The sequence below is a fragment of the Nipponia nippon genome, unplaced genomic scaffold (genome assembly GCF_047370975.1).
Source record: "Nipponia nippon isolate SJK-2023a ecotype South Korea unplaced genomic scaffold, ASM4737097v1 scaffold_1, whole genome shotgun sequence".
Taxonomy (NCBI): Eukaryota; Metazoa; Chordata; class Aves; order Pelecaniformes; family Threskiornithidae; genus Nipponia; species Nipponia nippon.
In genome coordinates this window covers 131877686-131894739 of record NW_028262290.1, presented here as the reverse complement: position 1 = coordinate 131894739, position 17054 = coordinate 131877686, and the positions used below count along the sequence as shown (strand labels likewise).

The following is a 17054-nucleotide window of genomic DNA, read 5'->3' as shown; positions in this document are numbered from 1 at the left end:
GCCTGCTGTAACTACAGAGCTGGGGGCTCATACCAGTGTACTGCTGAAGACAGCATCTTTCACTCTCCATTTGTAGGGGTATCCTGGAAGAATACTTTGAATACGATCCCCACCTCCCTCTGCATCTGCACTGAGCTCTTCCTTGTGGGTAGGGATTTAACACGCACTGAAAACAATCTCTTGCAGCATCTCCAGATCCTAGTGCTCTAAGCTGCTTAGGTCACTTAGCAGCTTGCTTTTTGCCTCCCGTACATTTCCTTAATCTGTGTTTTGGTGTGGTCTGCAACTCGATAGCAACAAATGTATTCACCAGAAACACATGGGGGTGAGGTGCAAGGAGTAGTGAGGAGAGATAGGAAGGTTATTTTTTCTTCCTTGCCCCCCACTCCTCCCTTGAACTGAAAACACTTATAAATCCTAAGAATGCCCTAAATTAAACTGAAGATAGAATAAACACTTAAAGACTTGGATATGTCACCACACTGACGCTATGTCCCACAAACCAACATATTACAGCTTTTTCAGTTTCGTTTTTTGTGTCAGAACCTTATTAGTACATCTGTAAGCAAACTCTCTGGCATCAAGTACCATCCTACTAGCACTGCCTAGTTTCTCCCTTTTTAAAAAAAATGAAAAAAGTCAGCTAGTATTTGAACATGTGTCAAGGACAGAATCCAGTCCTTAAATAAGTCTTGCAAAAGATTTCCTGTTCACCGTTGTCTTTGTTTGCTCTCTGACCACACAGGTTAGTTGTGAAGTTTTACAAGTTTCTTTTTACATGAGAGATGAAGACACAAGCTTAGAATTACAGTTTTGTAAAATAACTTACTTGGACTGTGTCTGCTTTGTAATGTTTCTGATTGTCGCTCCTTCTTTCCCAATAATGGCTCCTACGAACTGCGTGGGAACCAGCATCCGTAGAGGAACGTCTGACTGTGGCTTCTGCCTTGTAGTTGCACCGGGTGACCCTTGCCTTGGAGGACCCCTCTGTCCAAATCCACGTCTTCCCTGGGGATGTTGTTGCGGAGGTTGCTGGGCTGCCATTTCATCAGGGATGTATGCAACTTTCAAGGAATAGTTTTCAAGCTGAAACCCGTTCAGTTTTTCTATTGCTCTGTTTATTTGCAAAGGGAAGGAGAGAAGGGGAAAAAAAAACCACAATCACATGCAAAGCCTTATGAAATGACAAGCCATTCAGATATAGACTTCTGCTCTTTCTATATCACATGACAAAGCTAAAAAACTGGTTTCAAGACGAAACGTTACATTCAAAATTCTTCAGTCAAGATTTTGATTACACAACTTTTCTCTCTTTTTTTTTTTTTTAAATCACCATATTAAGGACTACAAGTTAGTTCTTCCTTGCTTTGGGCTTTGTGCACTTTAAAGGTTTTGCTAGTGCAACCCTATCAGCAAAACCTCACAGGAAACAGAGCTTATACACTCAAAAGCATTCTTTTGCCTGATTCAGTTTAAATCAGTTTCTCAAATAGAATTAAATCTACACCAGAGGGAAAACTTTTTAGCTGCCATCACAGCACCTTTGTTAGGGTTTTTGCCAGCACAGCTATTTGGCTGGAGTTTTTGCAATAACTGAAATACCTATGACAGGGAGGAGAAGGGGAAAAAAAAAAAAAAAAAAAAAGACAGCTTCTGGTTCATTCTCAGCAGGAAAGAAAGCATTCAAAGCCAGTCAATGGCATTTGAAACACCACTTAGCAGACCACAACAGCACCTTGCAACTTACCAACCAGTCATGTTGTAAGCAGGTTTAAAAGTTAACCAGGAAATTAAAGCCAACGCATCTGTTAAACACTCCATAGATGCAAAGGTATTAGAAGGCATTTAAACAGTGTTTCAAGGTCTCTTGTTCTTTTAGGCAAAGCAGAGCCCTCTGTTAAATATCACAGAGGCATAATGCCCAAATACACACAAGGCACTGGCACGGTGCTCTGTCACGCTGAATAACCACCCGGTTGCTCAGCTCTCCCCTCTTTCTCAGTGCAGCCCCTCTTTCTAACCAAGGTGGGGCCAAGTTTGCAAGTCCACCTGACCTGCTGGTCTCCACCTCTTCACAGACGGATCACAAATCTAAACTTAAAAATGACAGATTTCTGGAGGGTAGAGGATCTTCACTCACAAACAGAATGGAGTTAATAGAATTAAAGATCCAGGAAACAGTAGAAATAGCTAAGCTACATGCGGCACACTGGTAAGCTAGTGGTATAAAATAAACACGTTTACCCAAGAAAGACATTTCAAGTTTCACTACAGAAAGCATTTTATTCAGATTATCAGCAATACGATATATTGGTATCACTGAAACATGCATTGATTTGGGGTAGTTTATAAATGCCAGGCTTAATCTTGGACCAAAGATTACTGATAGATTTTGCTCAAAAACAAAATTTAAATTAAAAACAGTAGTGAGAAGGAGGAGGTTTCCATCTCATATTAAAGAACCCACCAACATTTTTGTTAAAAAGCTCCAATAACCATATGCTCTGGAACAAGCCCTCTGAAACTCAGAAACTTAACCCAGTCCCCTCCATTCACACACATTTGCAGGTGGCTGCTGCCAGTTTACCAAATGTTACCCTCAGCAATGCTTTTACTCCTGCCTCTACTGCAGAGATAAAGGACGATGCTAGCCAATTGTCTAAATTTTCAAGGGCAGCCAGTGAAAAGTACTACTCATCTCCCGGGTGTCCCACTTGACAGTCTGGGTCTCAAGCAGCCATTTAAGCTGAGCAGCAGCTTTGCAGGTAAGAAGTGGTATATGGGTACTGAGGATAAGGCGCCCCTCATCTCCCAGGGGTTGAAACAGCATCCTCGAAATACTCCAGTCACACAGTAAAGAGCTTATGAGAAAACAAGTAATTTGTGTCTTTGGAGCAGTGTTTAATAAGGGCTGGTAATAAATAAGGCCCAAGCCAGTGCCAATGAACAACAATGAAAGCAAAATATTAAATAACTGATCACTGCTCATTAAGTACTTCTGTTCACCAAATGAGGCAGATCCTTTGGGAGCAGGGCAGGAGTGTAATTGCTCCCATAACTAAAGACCTTCTTACAGCATATGGCAAAAGAGCTGGATTAAAATTTGCTGAGGCTATTTCAAAGCTGACATTTCTTAACTTTTACTCCAGGGACTTTGAAGAGCATTTTATTACACAGAAAGCCATGTTTACAAAACAGTAAGGGCAGTGAGCAGCCAGACTAGTGAAACTTGTGTTGCTATGGATTTGTCTCAAGTTTTAGTTTCTGCATAGATTTCCAATGCCTGAAAGGCATTTCACTGAAGTCTCTTTCCATGGAGATCCTATCTGGGAAAGGGATCTGGAGCCTTCCCTTTTTGTGCAACCTGAACGTACTATGTTCTTGTTGGTTGCAAATATCCGAGACCTCTATTTCTGGGTTGAGTTCTACTGAAATCAGTCAAAAAACTGCACTGGTGCTGCACTTCCCTCCCTGGTACCAGACAGTGCAGTTGCACAAGCCCGGTTTCTTTTGGAATCAAACCTCAAGATGTTGGAGAGATGAGCACCAACGATTTCACGAACATGCTGGTATGCTCCAGATTGACATCCATCCCAACTCATTCCCTTCCACATATTCATTTGACAAGTTCAGACATTGTTTCTTTCCCAAAATGCTTCAATCTCCTCTGGCTTTAAAACTTCTTAGACCAGAATCCCAGCATTAACATTACATTAAATCAGTGCATGAGACTTCTTATTCTTCCTTAGAGGTGGTAGGGGAGGAAAAGACTAGGCTTTTTGTTTGCAACCAAGCTACATACCTATCATGTTTTCACAACAAACATTATACAGCAACAACTGGCATATATATACACGCCATACTCTTCCTGGAAAGAAGGTTGGAATTTTTCTACTTAAGAACAATTTGTAAATTGCTAAATGATTCTATGTGACTATAAGTACCTTAAATTCAAAGCAAACAGAGAAAAGTTCATTTGCTATTGTGGAAAATCAGTTATGTCAGCAGTGAACAATCCCTGGCCACCTAAGCCATATGATGACATGGAAAAATAACACACTAAAAATATTGGATGGGTTGTTTTTGAGCAAGTAGTTGAAGGCAAACCTGCTTTGAAGTTCACTTCTCTAGTTAGATACTAGAGATACTACAGTATCTGTAGTACTGTATACTAGATTCTGTAGTATACTAGAGATACTACAGTAGTATCACCTATTTAAGTTAGCCTAGATATTTATAGAGAAAACTTTAAAATAACTTATTCACCCTCTGAGAGAGTTCACCATATTTTATAGGCAGACTTGTTTTATAATTGGACTTGTTCAAGTGACAAGAAGTCAGAAGAAGAGTCAGTAATTAAACACTGCTCTCCCAAGACTTTCGTGGAACTGACGTTTTCTGGGTAGGTGGTCCCACATTCTGCACTGATCTGGGCACACACAGGGGAATGCCAAGATAACTAATTTTTCAGCGATGCAGCATATACACAGTTCTGGTACATTTCTTACAGAAGACACAAGCCCACAGCTTTTGAAAAGTCACTTTGGCTGTTGAGCCTGGCCTTCACATTCCAACATTTGACAGTTTTCGCTAGATTTTTAAAGTATTGTCATACACCATTATTTAACTGTTCTGAACTCATTTTAATCAATTTTGTGACGCAAAACATAGGGCTGGAATCAGGCAAGGCGATGGCTCAGCAGTCCTTCAGCACCATAACAAGCTCAAAATTTTAGAGGCATCTAGGCATGGCTTCAGGGTGGGGTGGGGGTGGGGGGGAGGAAAAGAAAAAAAAGGAAAAAAAACAAGGAGAGAGATAAGTGATAAAGAACTGTCTTCTGGATAGATGCAAAATCCCTGTAAAACAGCATCTAGGACAGCACTCACTATCAGAAGAACCATTCCCGCTTCCTGGGAAAGACTGAGCCTCAGAGGAAAGCAAGTGACTGGTTCTCCACAGCACTAGTGGCACCTGTTTCAGCCAAGACTATTGTCATTGTTGTAGTCCACTAAATACATGTTAAATCTAGCTCCTTTTGTAAAGCACATACATGTATTGACTGACCACCTCAGAAACTCAGCTCCAAACCACAGCAACACCACCTCTGCCTTTCCACAAAGGCCTCTGCCTTCCCAAACAGGGCCAGGGGTCTCCTTCCATGACCACAAGTTAATAAAGGCCATGCAGATTACCTCTGTCAGAGGGCACTACTGGTGCCTACTGAAACAATCCACAAAACATCTTTTACACAAAGGCTAAAAGCCTTAAAATCACTTAATGAGGACAAAGATGGAGAAGAATTCGGTAGACTTCCTCATTAAAAGGTGCCATCCTCCCTCAAATCGTCTTTAAAAAATAATAGTGGAAATGGAAAAAAGTTTCCTTTTCATACACCAGCAAGAGCTGGTATGCAGGAATCTCATAGTTTAGTTCAGAATTTTTTTTTATAAAACAAATTAAGAGACTGCAGTGACTACTGCCTATGCTCTGCTAAGATCTATAGCAGCCTGGCTTACGTTCACATGACACCTGCTCAGAAGTAAGAAGATCCCTACATAAAAATGAAACATTTAAGCAAATATTTTGTAAATTAGTCACCTGAGTTTCTCCCATCAAAATGAGATCTCACTGCTGTCCTCTCATGAGCTCCCTATGAGAGGATGTTTGCCCAGCCTTCTGCCTTCTGATGCTAGTGGACGTTAAACATCCTAGATAAATGAATACAGTAAAAGCACCGAGTCTTGTGCTGGAAATCATTCATCCATTGATAGCGCGATGACACTAAGCACTAGATGGAGAACATATTTCACTCCCACATGCAGCTTGCACATACAGCACCTTTCTTTTTTCCTCCCTCAACAGATACATTTGCATGCTAAGAAAACAGATATACATGGTAATTTTTCTTTGGCATAATTATTTTTTTGCATTAAATAAAAATATAGTTTTCCTTAGTATTTCTGAAAATAAAAACAAAGCAAAAAAATAAATCTTAGCTTATAATCATACACCACTGAATTTTCAGTATTATCGTTCCTATGGCAACATTAGCCCTGACCCATGATGGCATGTAGAAGTATTAGTTATGTGAACTCTTATTCATTCATCAAGGATACATGTTGTGTGCGCACACACACCTTTGTGCTTCATTGAAAGGGTAAAAAAATTACTTATTTTTGCAGCTATTCTAATTAAAAGGTGACCACTAGTGTCTTAACACTCGAAGTAATATACCTACTTCTATCTGCAAAGACACAGATCCTAAGCTCCTCACATTGCAGCCCGCATTTAAAATATACCATCAGTTACGAGACACAACCAACACGCATACCTCATTCCTGAGCTAAGAAATAAGATAAAAAATAAAAAACTAGCCCCATATTAAAACAATATACACCCACTCCATATATGTGAGGCCAACTTTGCGAAAAATTTCCCTTCCAAAATCCTGTAGCATGCATTAGACGCCTACACACTAGTACATTTTGGGAGGGAAAGAGGAGGTGGTGTAACTTTTGAAGATTACAGCCATAATTTAGGTGGCAGCACATCACAAGGACATGGTCAGCACATCCTGCTGGTTGCAGTCAGGGATAAATATCGGGAGAAGAGGGGGTGCCCTTTGGCAAGCAGGTCCCAAGCTGCCTTGGTACTTATGTGCAGCTGGTTGGGTTGTTCAAACTGAACCACGGGCTCCAGGCTCTGCTGCTCACCCTCTGAACTCCTCTCTTCCAAATATTCCATAACCCAGCACGACGTTCAGCAATTGCGTGTGCCACAGCAGTGCACACATGCTTTGTAAGGCCCTCTCCAGTTTCTGGGAAGGACAGCTGCAGGAGCAGTTTCCAAGTTGGAAAACTCCCTCCTCCTCCTCCTCCCAAGCGCTTGCAGGAGAGGAGGGGAGGGATGGGGTCACAGAGATGCCCTGGCAGTCCCAGAGAGCAAAGGGTGGCTTCTCCTCACTACCCACAGTCCCAGAGAGCAAAGGGTGGCTTTCCCAGGCCTGTGCATGGCTCTGTGCTTGCTGTACACCTCTCCACAAACCTGCTGGGCTTCCCACGAGTACCTGATCTGCCACGCTGGCTCCCCCGCTCTGGCCAAATAAAGTCAAGGAGAAGCATCCTGCTTTTTCTGCCAAGACAGCCTCATGCCCGTCCAGCTAAAAAAGAAGAGGCATCGCTACAATAGGGCAAAGCCAGAGACCTCCATTCCAACTAGAAATCAATAACTGTGCACATCTCAGATTTTGGGTGCCGTGTGCTCTGTCCAAGACTCATTTCTCAAAAGGACTGCAGCATTCTTCACTGATTTTAGTTTCCAAGTCAATTTTGGATGCAGCCCTGTGCTGAATATGCCGCAACTGCAGCACCAGCCTAGAGAAAAAAAAAAATTTGTCAACAACAATTAGACTTCAATTAGACTTGTAAGACAGAAGAAGGCTCGGTTTCCCAGCTGGGTGGAACCAAAAGTTTCACTCAAAAGTAACATCCTCCAAGCAATGCATACCACACTTGTTTAGAACTGCTTATCGAAAGTATCTCCAGATTGTGTTACAGCACCTTCACCACACAACATTGCCAGTACACACTCCAACAGGCCCAGCAATGCCATAGTCTATCCAGTGGGGAAGTGGGGAACAAGCTTTGCATGTTTTGTCAGCCAGCACTACTAACTGTGAGGTTAGTATGTGTGTTGCAAAAAGTGCAGAAAAGACACAGTTAGGACTGGGGAGCCACTGTATGCAGCGTCATAGAAAACTTCGTGTCACAGTGTTTGCTCCAAAAGTCATGGCTAAGAGCATCATTTACCCTAAACAGCTAAATTTCAAAATACAAAGTTTGCTATCAGCTGCTAATTCTCAATGACTCTAAACAGCTTTCAATAAAGTCAGTTCTTGTCACTCCTTGTACTGCACAGGCTGACCAAGACTGCCTTTTATCAGCTATCGGCACACATATACCACTCCCCCTCCACAGCCATTGCTGTCCACCACAGCCAGTTCCAAGAAGCAAAGCTCGGTCATGTCTGGGAAAACCATTCAACTGAAACACCACCACAGTCACTACGGAAAAGCCACACACACACCAATCCTGTAGTGACTCTTCGTTGTAATTCCTTGGTTTTTTCCTAGGAAAACCTCTATCCAGCCACCTCTTCTCTTAGGAGTTTCTAAATGGCTGCAAGGTTGCATCTTGAACCCAGCCAATCTGAGCTAACGTTTTCTGTACAGAAAATGGACTCATCCCCTTCAAAAACCCTGTGTCCATATCAAACCATTCACAAAAGCAAACCAAGGCTCCTCCACTTGCTCTACCTGTTCAAGGCAACCAAACTCTATGTCATCATTCAACCTGTGCTTCAGGTCCTCCTCCAACATTCATGCTGGACACTAATTCACCTGCTTCAAACTCAAGACGTTTTCAATTATTGTCATGTGATTTCTCATGCAAAACAATATTTTATCTCAGACACTTCTTCACAGTCTTGGCTTATCTTAGCATTTCCTCAGGATTGACCTTGAAATTTAACAAGTACAGTTTGAGGGGGGAGAAACTGTATGTCGTTTTCAACTTCAGAAGGGAGCGCACCAGTCCAGGAACCCACATCACAGATGACAGACAGCTCAAAAAGACGCATCATGCTTCTTTCCGTGGTATTTTAGGTACTTCCTTCTTACGTTTTCAAAGAAGGAACTGGCACATGTAGCGTTAATTTTTAACATTGCACTGTAAGTTTCTTCAGAACTAGAAATTCAACATTTTTCTTAATTACTGCACAACAGAATTAAAAACAACAGAAGAACCTGAAAAAGAACTTGTCAAACAATTCAGGTTTTGAGAAAAGTTGAGTAGTGAATTCAAGAAAAACATTGTTTCCTTCAGCTCCAGTGTACAAAGGAGACACCACTGACACAAGTTTCCCATCACATTTGTTTAGAATACACTAACAAGTAACCTAACACTTTGAAAGATTAAATACATGTGTTGCATTCAAGTTACACAGAAGTCATAATTACTTAATTATATGTACAAATATTATTTCATTTGTAATTTTGAATTAATGCATACCATAAGCACTCTCTGCATCTTAAGTGCTGGTTTTAGTTAGCCACAAGGTGGCAGAAATTTCAAAGTTAAAATAAAAAGATCATTGTAGGCTATTCCATGGGTTTGGTTTTGTTTAACCTGCTATGGCTAGAAAGAGGGGAAAAAATATGTTTATGTCACCAGATAAATGTTAAGGAACACACAAGTCCTTTTTCTAGCAGTGGTGGAAAAGCAAAATTAAACCTATAGCATAATATATATAATACAGATGTTTAAAGGAAAAGGATATACAACCATTGATTAAGTAAAGCAAAGCATTATATTTTTAAGTTTTAATATCTAGATTAAAAGTTATCAATTACTTAAGATACAAACAAGCATAAAATACACAGCCTAAAGTTCAAAAAGTCCAAATAAATTATTTTAGGTATTCAGATTATGACCTGTTGTGTGTTTGGAAGCAGCAGTAAATTTTCTAATTGGGAAAAAAAAAAAAATTAAGGGAAAATCATAGCAAAGCAACAGAAACAAATAGGAAAAGAATGCAGGGGCTAACCAGAAGACAGACACAGAACAACCAACACTGTAAAAGGGCATCACAAAGCTTTTTCAAAACATTGCTAAAAATCATTAGGCAGTAACTCCCATCCTCTGTCATTGCCAAATCACTAACTTTCTGCCCTCCCCAGTCAAATAATTTTACCCAAATTTTCAATTTTCAAAATTATTAATTTATTTTTAACCAATGTGCAGGAAAAGTTGATGACAAAAAATAGCAAATTAAGGTAAAGCATAGAAGACTTGGCAAGGGGAAGACCAAGAGACTTGCTTAAAAGTTAATGCTTACATGATCATTTTATTGATAAATTAATTGGAAGCAAAGTTGCATATACAATCACAACATGAATTCCAAAATGCAAGTTAGACAACAGTAACAAGTAAATAAGATACTTACTGTCTAGCCTGGTCCTTATTGCCATATGTTACATTTACAACTGCAGTCTCTGTGTCAGTGTTCACTAGAGAGGAAAATACAACGAAAAGTGTTTAAGTTCAGTGTGCACTCCCTTTCCACTACAAATTTAAAAGTGATTTGAGAATAGAGCCATACCTTGCTCACAGTTCTCCACTGTTCCATACTGAGCTAACAAACTATCCAGCACCTATCAAGAAGAAATGACAGATTTCAATTTCAAAACAGATTAACAAAAAAAAAAAAAAGTCTGTAAAAACACTAAAATTTGTAATAGTTTTATCAGAACATACAGCACTCAAGACATCCATTCCAGTAAGGAGGAAATGTCAACTATTTGGGGAAGAACAAGCACACATTGCTGTTTTTCTTTCTCACATGAGAAAATCTCCGTTTAAAACCTCACAAATGTGAAAATACGCAAAATAACTCCAAGAAGTCATACTGCACTGTAAGTCCCAAACTTTGAAAATAAACCTTCAAGTCACCTGTTCTCAGTGGGCTAAAGCAGAGGCAGGAAGAATTAGAGAAGAGCAAATCTGGAATAAAAATCTTTCCACATATCCCAAGCACATGTATGTAACTTCGCCACTCCCCCCCCCACCCCCAGGTCATACATAAAAAAATGTTATTCTCTTACTTAGTAGGGGCTTGTCTACATAGAGAAGTTAATCAGAATAACCAGCACATCAAAAACTGTTCTGCAATTACTTTGACAGCTTTCCCCAAAGACCCATTCCAGAGGAAACACTTGCAACAGTATCTTCACAATTATTTGAAAGTCACAATTAATTTGTTATTTGGTAGAAAGCTGGAGAGGAACAGGTAAAAACGTATGACAAGGGGCAAAAGAAACCTGAATAAAGTAGTTTTATTTGGCATGATTTGTTTTATTCTAGTCAAATGGAGGATGAAGAAAGGGCAAGAAACAATGAGACTTTTTGGAAAAATCGGGGGGTCAGAACATTCCAGTAAAATCATTAAGTTACCCACAGTTGTATCACTTCTAGAAATCACATGGTATATACTTTATTTTCTTCCTGGTGAGAAATAATGTTCCAGAAAACAGTGACTGAAGCAGTAACTAGCACAGAACACAAGTACCTCATTGTGGCTTGTTGCATCCTAATGTTTTGTCTCAAGAATTAAAATGATGCTGGAAAAAGTCACAATTTACACCAAGAAGTGAAAAAGTAAACTTGCAATCTCTTCTGTGATCAAAGCGCCATTCTTCCATTAGTCTTTTAAGGCAAAATGTCAGAATGAAAGGGAGGAAACTTTTGTGAAAGGAAGGAAACAAGGAAGCAAGGACAGAAGGAAAGCAGTCGGCATAAAAATGCATCTGTGCAACTTCTCGTTGCAGTACACTTCCACTTGCTATAACCAGCAACTGAGTGTGCACAAAACCCCAGTCCCTAAAAATGTAAAATTCAGAGTCTGCACCCTCATGAGATTAAGGATTCAAAATTATAATTCATTAATGTACTGTATACTTTTACTACAATATAAAAGACATTAAGATAAATTGCAGTTTATATGTCCAAACTTAATGACAACCTACAGCAGTAGAATTTCCAATCTTTACCACCTATTAAAATTGAAATTGCATGCAGACGTTTCCATTTCTGCAATACCAACCAGGTATTTAAAAGGTAAGGCGCTGCACACCAAGTCTGAGCAATGACTATCTGCAGAATTTACTGGACCCTATACAAGAAGGACAGGGAAGTTTTCTTGTCTATGAAAACAAAACAGTTACCAAGTTGCTAATTGTCCTGTCATCCTACAAGCAGAAATTAGCCTTGTCTGAGAGTTTGTCTTTTCAATCCCCTAAAAAAACCCCACCTTTTTCTGCCACTCCTCAGATCTGACAATTTGAAACTAAGGAAAAGTTTACTCTGAAATTCGCTAAATATTACTGAAGCAGAGATGCTCCAGGGGATTAAAATAAGTTAAAAGTCTGTGGAAGATCCTTTTAAGACAATTGAAACGTTGGCACAGGCAAGTGGGAGAGTTGTGGGGTCTTGCAGGTCTGTCACCATATTTCCACGCAAGCCAGGAGAGTCGCTGCATGAGATTAGAGGAGAGCCTTTACTGTAGACAGCTTCAATGGTAATTGTGCCTCCACTGAAATCAATGGGTGAACAGAATCTCAGGTGGGGTCAGGGTTTTAAAACAAGGAAAGCAAAGCAAGTCCCTGGCTCAGAGACCCATTTTGAGATGTTTACTCAAAACAGGATACTGAAGAGCTCCTAAGTCTGATAAAGCAATGACAGCATGTCAACACCTGTGCTGCATTACACAGCAGACCATACTACAATGTGAGCTAACCTCTTTAGTTAGTTAAGACAATTTTTTTATTACATTTGAACTGTGCAGACCACCAGCTCATGCCCACCCTGGCCCAAAGCCACATCACTTCAAAAATCACAGAATCTCATTTGCATCCTTAAACATACAGGAAAAGAGCAAAGCTGGAATGCCAGAGGTACCACAAGACTTTGCTGGATAATTAATGAATATTTTGTAAGCTATTTCCATATTAAATGTATATACTGGGCTAAGCGTACCTTTACATGAAGACTCAAGTATTAGTCACCAGGTTCACCAAGAAAAGAAATGCTTTAAAGCTGAATCCACACAACTTTTTAAAGATACTACGTTCTTTCTAAAAGCTACTACTTCCAGCATGTTTCTGATCAGCCATCAAAAACCTCTCAACACACTAGACTTGCATCTGCTCCAATAAGCCTAAGAACCAAAAGGCTCCTTCGCTCTTAATGCTGAGGAATAGCCCAGGACAGCGCATTCAGCATCCCGCTCCTCTTCACCAGGAGTTCTCCGCTTATGCTGCTCCTTAATCCTCTTCTGAGCTGTCTCAGTCAGAGACAGCGTCCACCTGGGCTTTAATCCAAGTGATTTGGGTTCCCACGTTCTTAAAACAGTTGCTTTACCAAACAGATTTATGAGAAGTTTCCTTAAAGGGTTGGAGCTTTCTTTAACCAAAATGAGAAACAATCCTCTTGCGTCAAAGACACTTACTCTCCGCAGCACTGTCCTCAGTAGACACGTGTATTTTCATCACAGTCTCATGCAGGAAGGTTTTAAGTGTGATCAACATCACAGGGGTAACCTTTTAACCAGACTGTATTAAAATGCACTAGTGAAAAAGTTTCAGCAGTGGCTGGGGTATATGCGTGTGTGTGAAGAGCAAGCTTCATGGGTGAGAACACTTTTAACCGAACCAGCTGATCCAGTTGGGCAAAGTCATTGCAACTGTATTCGAAGCCAGATCCTCTAGCGTAACTCACTTCCAAAACACAGAACTCAACTCCTGCCTGTGTTTCTTGCTTCTTTACTGCAACAGCCAGTTTCTATTCACATCCTTCATTTTTTTCATATTTCTCTTCGCACTGTCTTTTCCCTCTCCCCAAAATTTTTTTCTCTCTAGCCCAAAGCCTCTAGTTCTGCTGCAAAACAAACATGTTTTGTTTAAGCTGCTCTTCCGTAACACTCTTCGTGTACAGCCTTGTTGGGCAATCAGAACAAAATTCAAAGCCAAGTTGGTGGTGCAGCAGCAATTCTGATGAGCAGCTGAAAAGAAAAGTTTATTTGTACAAATATTTAATCTAAGCTAGAAAAAAAGTCTTTCCTTTTCTTGGGCTCTCCTTCTAGCAGTTGTCTAAATTGGGTCTCCTGCTCTTGTTATAGCACAGATGTCTCTCTCACAAAAAGCTGCAGTCTTATACTGTGGACTTTCATTCATCAGGCTCTAAAAGCCAATTCTGACTTCATTATAAACAGCATTACCCTACACCAAGCCCCACAAATCGAGGCTGCTTTACAAGAAAAAAAAAAGAAACAAGGAAACGTTACTCTTCAGTAGAGCTGAGAGCTCAAAGTACACATTAAAATATCCCGGTTTTCAAGCAGATTTCACAGGTTTAGAAGTAGCACCTTTGAACAAACCAGAGCAGTTTTCTGCACTTTCGGAACAGACTATTTCATACATGACATCTTACGGTGCTGTAGGATTTCTGCCCTACGCCATAAGCAAATTAGTTTCAAGACATCTGGTCCATAAGCACAGCTATCCATATTGTTTCTCTCTCACACACGCACTTAGTGATGGCAACTTCACCGTGGTGGCTGTGGAACTTGAAGTTACTTTCTCCAATCGTGTAGAGCAAGTCTGTTAGACCACCACCCTTGCTTCCATGACTCCTGTCATGTTGATTGGGAGTTAAAATTAGACAACACAACTGAAATCGCAAATAGCAGAGGCAGAAAGAGACACAGAAGGATTAGGGTCCTTCAGTAAAAGACCATGTGGGAATTTTAGGCTGCAAAGACTTTGAGTGTTCCAGGTGATTTAACAAAAGGGGGGGCAGGGAGTCAGGCAACAGTATGAGGAAAGAGAAGAAGTTGTTAACGCAAGTGGCTTTTTGATTTAAAAGAGGAAAGGTGGGGTGAAAGAAAAGAGCCAGGTAAGGAAAGGAGAGGGCAGGGGTGCAAAGCAATGCTGATATCACTCCAGATATCAAGCCTGGCTGAATCACTAATGCCATCTTCACACTTCAAGTACTGTGTTGGTATATTTAAGTCTATAAAAAAAAAATTCAGTTCTCAATTAATTATATGAATGCAGCACAACTAGCCTGAGGTGACCCCCACCAGGCCCTGGTGTGCTCAAGTTTGCAGTACAGCATGAGCAGAGCTGGCATTTTGTGACTTCAAGGTGTGAAACAGGACCTCAGCAGAGCCACCATTGCTCTTGCAGCCCCACCAGCTGCCAACGACTGACAATAGCAAAAGGCTCTTCAAGGTACCTTCCGTTTGGCTTAATCTTTTTGTTGGTAAAAAGCGTATCCCCAACAAGGGGCCCAGCTAGCATGGCTTTGCAAGGGAAATTAAGTATGAAGAAGTCCCTAATAAATCCCTGAGGAAGCAGTCATTTTTGAAAGGTGTGATTGGATAACGCTGCATCACCTGTGTAGATGGGTGAGCTCAGCTCCAGGTCACCCAGCACACCTCCCAGCCTGGACAGCCTGTCTGGACCACTGCCACCAGCCAGAGCCCGAACACGGCAACTTTGCCCATTTTCACCAAAAAGAAGGTCAGAGCAGCTTGGACATGGAGTACCCAAACCAGCACGTGGTCTGCCGGGACAAAGTTATTCCTCCAAAACCTTGTGAAGGCATTTGAATAGGCAAAGCCAGTTTGCAATGGCTCAACACACTGCAGCATGTGGTGATGGTGTTTTTCATCTTGTAGGCCCTCCAATAGCCATTTTACTGTCTCATGAAACCATGACCATAGTCTGGAAGAATCAGAAAAATAAGTCTGGAAGCTGCTGAAGTCATTGTTTGCACACACCAGAAAGGCAGCGCCTGAAAACAATAACTCTGGCTTATTTACCACATCCCATACAAACCCTGGAGTGAATTCTTCTCCTGGGAACTTACAGTTATATCCAAATGTTCAAAACTATTAATAAGTTTACCCTATAATACAATTCTGTTTAGGTGGCATTACCAGGGTTGTAAGAATGTAAAGCTGAGCCACAGAGAACAAAGCCAAAATTGTCAAAGGAACTACTAATTGAGTGACCAATTTAGACACCAAGGGATTGATTTTCCACAGCACTCAGCATGGCTGTGTGTTCAAAGTGCAGCTTCAAAGCCACTTTCGGTAGCAAGGAGAACACAGCACTTCAGCAAGAGAGACCTGAGGCTCGTCACAAGACAAACTGAAGACAATGCACGCAGTTAGCAACTATTAGCAACTTCTGCTTAAATAGTTTGCGGAGCACCGGAGACCAGAACATGCAGAATTCAATTTGCCATGGCAGCATTCAATTCTCCTAACCAAAGGGGTTTGTCTTTCTGAAGTCCTTGACTTGCTGCAAAATTAAGAAAGCGTGTGGTGAGTAACTGGGGCACAACTCTCACAGACCAGTCATCTTCACTGCACATGCTGGACTTGTTAGTTGACAGCAGAGCCATTCTCTGGCCCGAGCCAACGTCCCTCCCTACAAGTGCTAAGAGCAAACACTAGGTCCCTATTTACCTTGCTCTCATTATGGAACATCTGAAAGGCTCAATTAAAAAAAATAGAGAGGTAAGAGATGATGTGGACTATTTCAACTTCAGTGTTTCAAATTAAGCAAAAGTTATAAAGCAACTGAAAACAGGTCTCAGGTAGAGCATCACATGCAACCATGACTACAGCTATTGTAACCAGCTCCACATACCACGTGTTTATAAGTATTTCCAGATAATACTGCTAGATCATTTAAATTTATATACTCACACACACCTATTTATATAAAATAAAAAGGTAACAAAGAGAGAGGACTAAATACTTTAAAACCACACTAGTATTCAAGAACGACATTCAAACAGACCTGCCTTAAATCTACTAAGTCAAAAATCACATAAAGTATAATTAGCATAATTTACCGATAGAAGAAGCTTAGCTTCTAAAGAAAAAAATTAAGAGGAATCCAACAATTGTAAGCAAGATGGTAAACCATTACAGATGAAGATCAGTATCAGAACTCCCTCTCCCTCCTTTTTTAAAGTAAAAATTAATATGATGGAAAAATTCACTGAGAGAGTATTGTAATGAAGCTCTGAAAAGACAAGAAATTGCAAAATAGATTTTTGGGCTACAAAGTTAGCCCAGGTACTAAATGCATCAGGCAAAAAGTTCTTGTGTGCTTTCACGTTCCCACATTACACCCTAAGCTGGAAATAGTCTCTTGAATGTATGATAGGGAGGAAAGATTAGTGTGCATTACACTAAGGAGGCGTGGGATAAAAAAAATATCATAGTATCAAGGCTGACAAATGGCATTAAATAGTCTCCAAGGTTAAAAAAAAGTACTTGAGAACTGTTTAGAGAAAGGCAAAAAAAACCCAAACCTTATAGATGCATGGGTGGCCTCCTTCACAAAGAGATTAAAGGGAGCAGGATAATTCAGTTTGGAAAGGAGCAAGAGGGAATATGATACAGGTATTATGAAATAACG

General features: G+C 40.5%; 1 protein-coding gene across 3 annotated transcripts in view; it reads right to left on the bottom strand.

Moving 5' to 3' along the window:
• IGF2BP3 (insulin like growth factor 2 mRNA binding protein 3) overlaps positions 1 to 17054 on the bottom strand; it is a 119776-nt gene that overhangs the window by 38210 nt on the left and 64512 nt on the right. For all 3 annotated transcript variants that reach the window (XR_015707936.1, XM_087773210.1, XM_087773218.1), the window contains exons 5-7: positions 10160 to 10211; positions 10004 to 10067; positions 830 to 1114 (exon numbers count right to left, since the gene is read on the bottom strand). Coding sequence is in view for 2 of the 3 variants with exons in the window: in XM_087773210.1 (XP_087629336.1) it covers positions 830 to 1114; positions 10004 to 10067; positions 10160 to 10211 (401 nt within the window). In the remaining variant the exon portion in view is untranslated. The remainder of the gene's footprint in view (positions 1 to 829; positions 1115 to 10003; positions 10068 to 10159; positions 10212 to 17054) is intronic.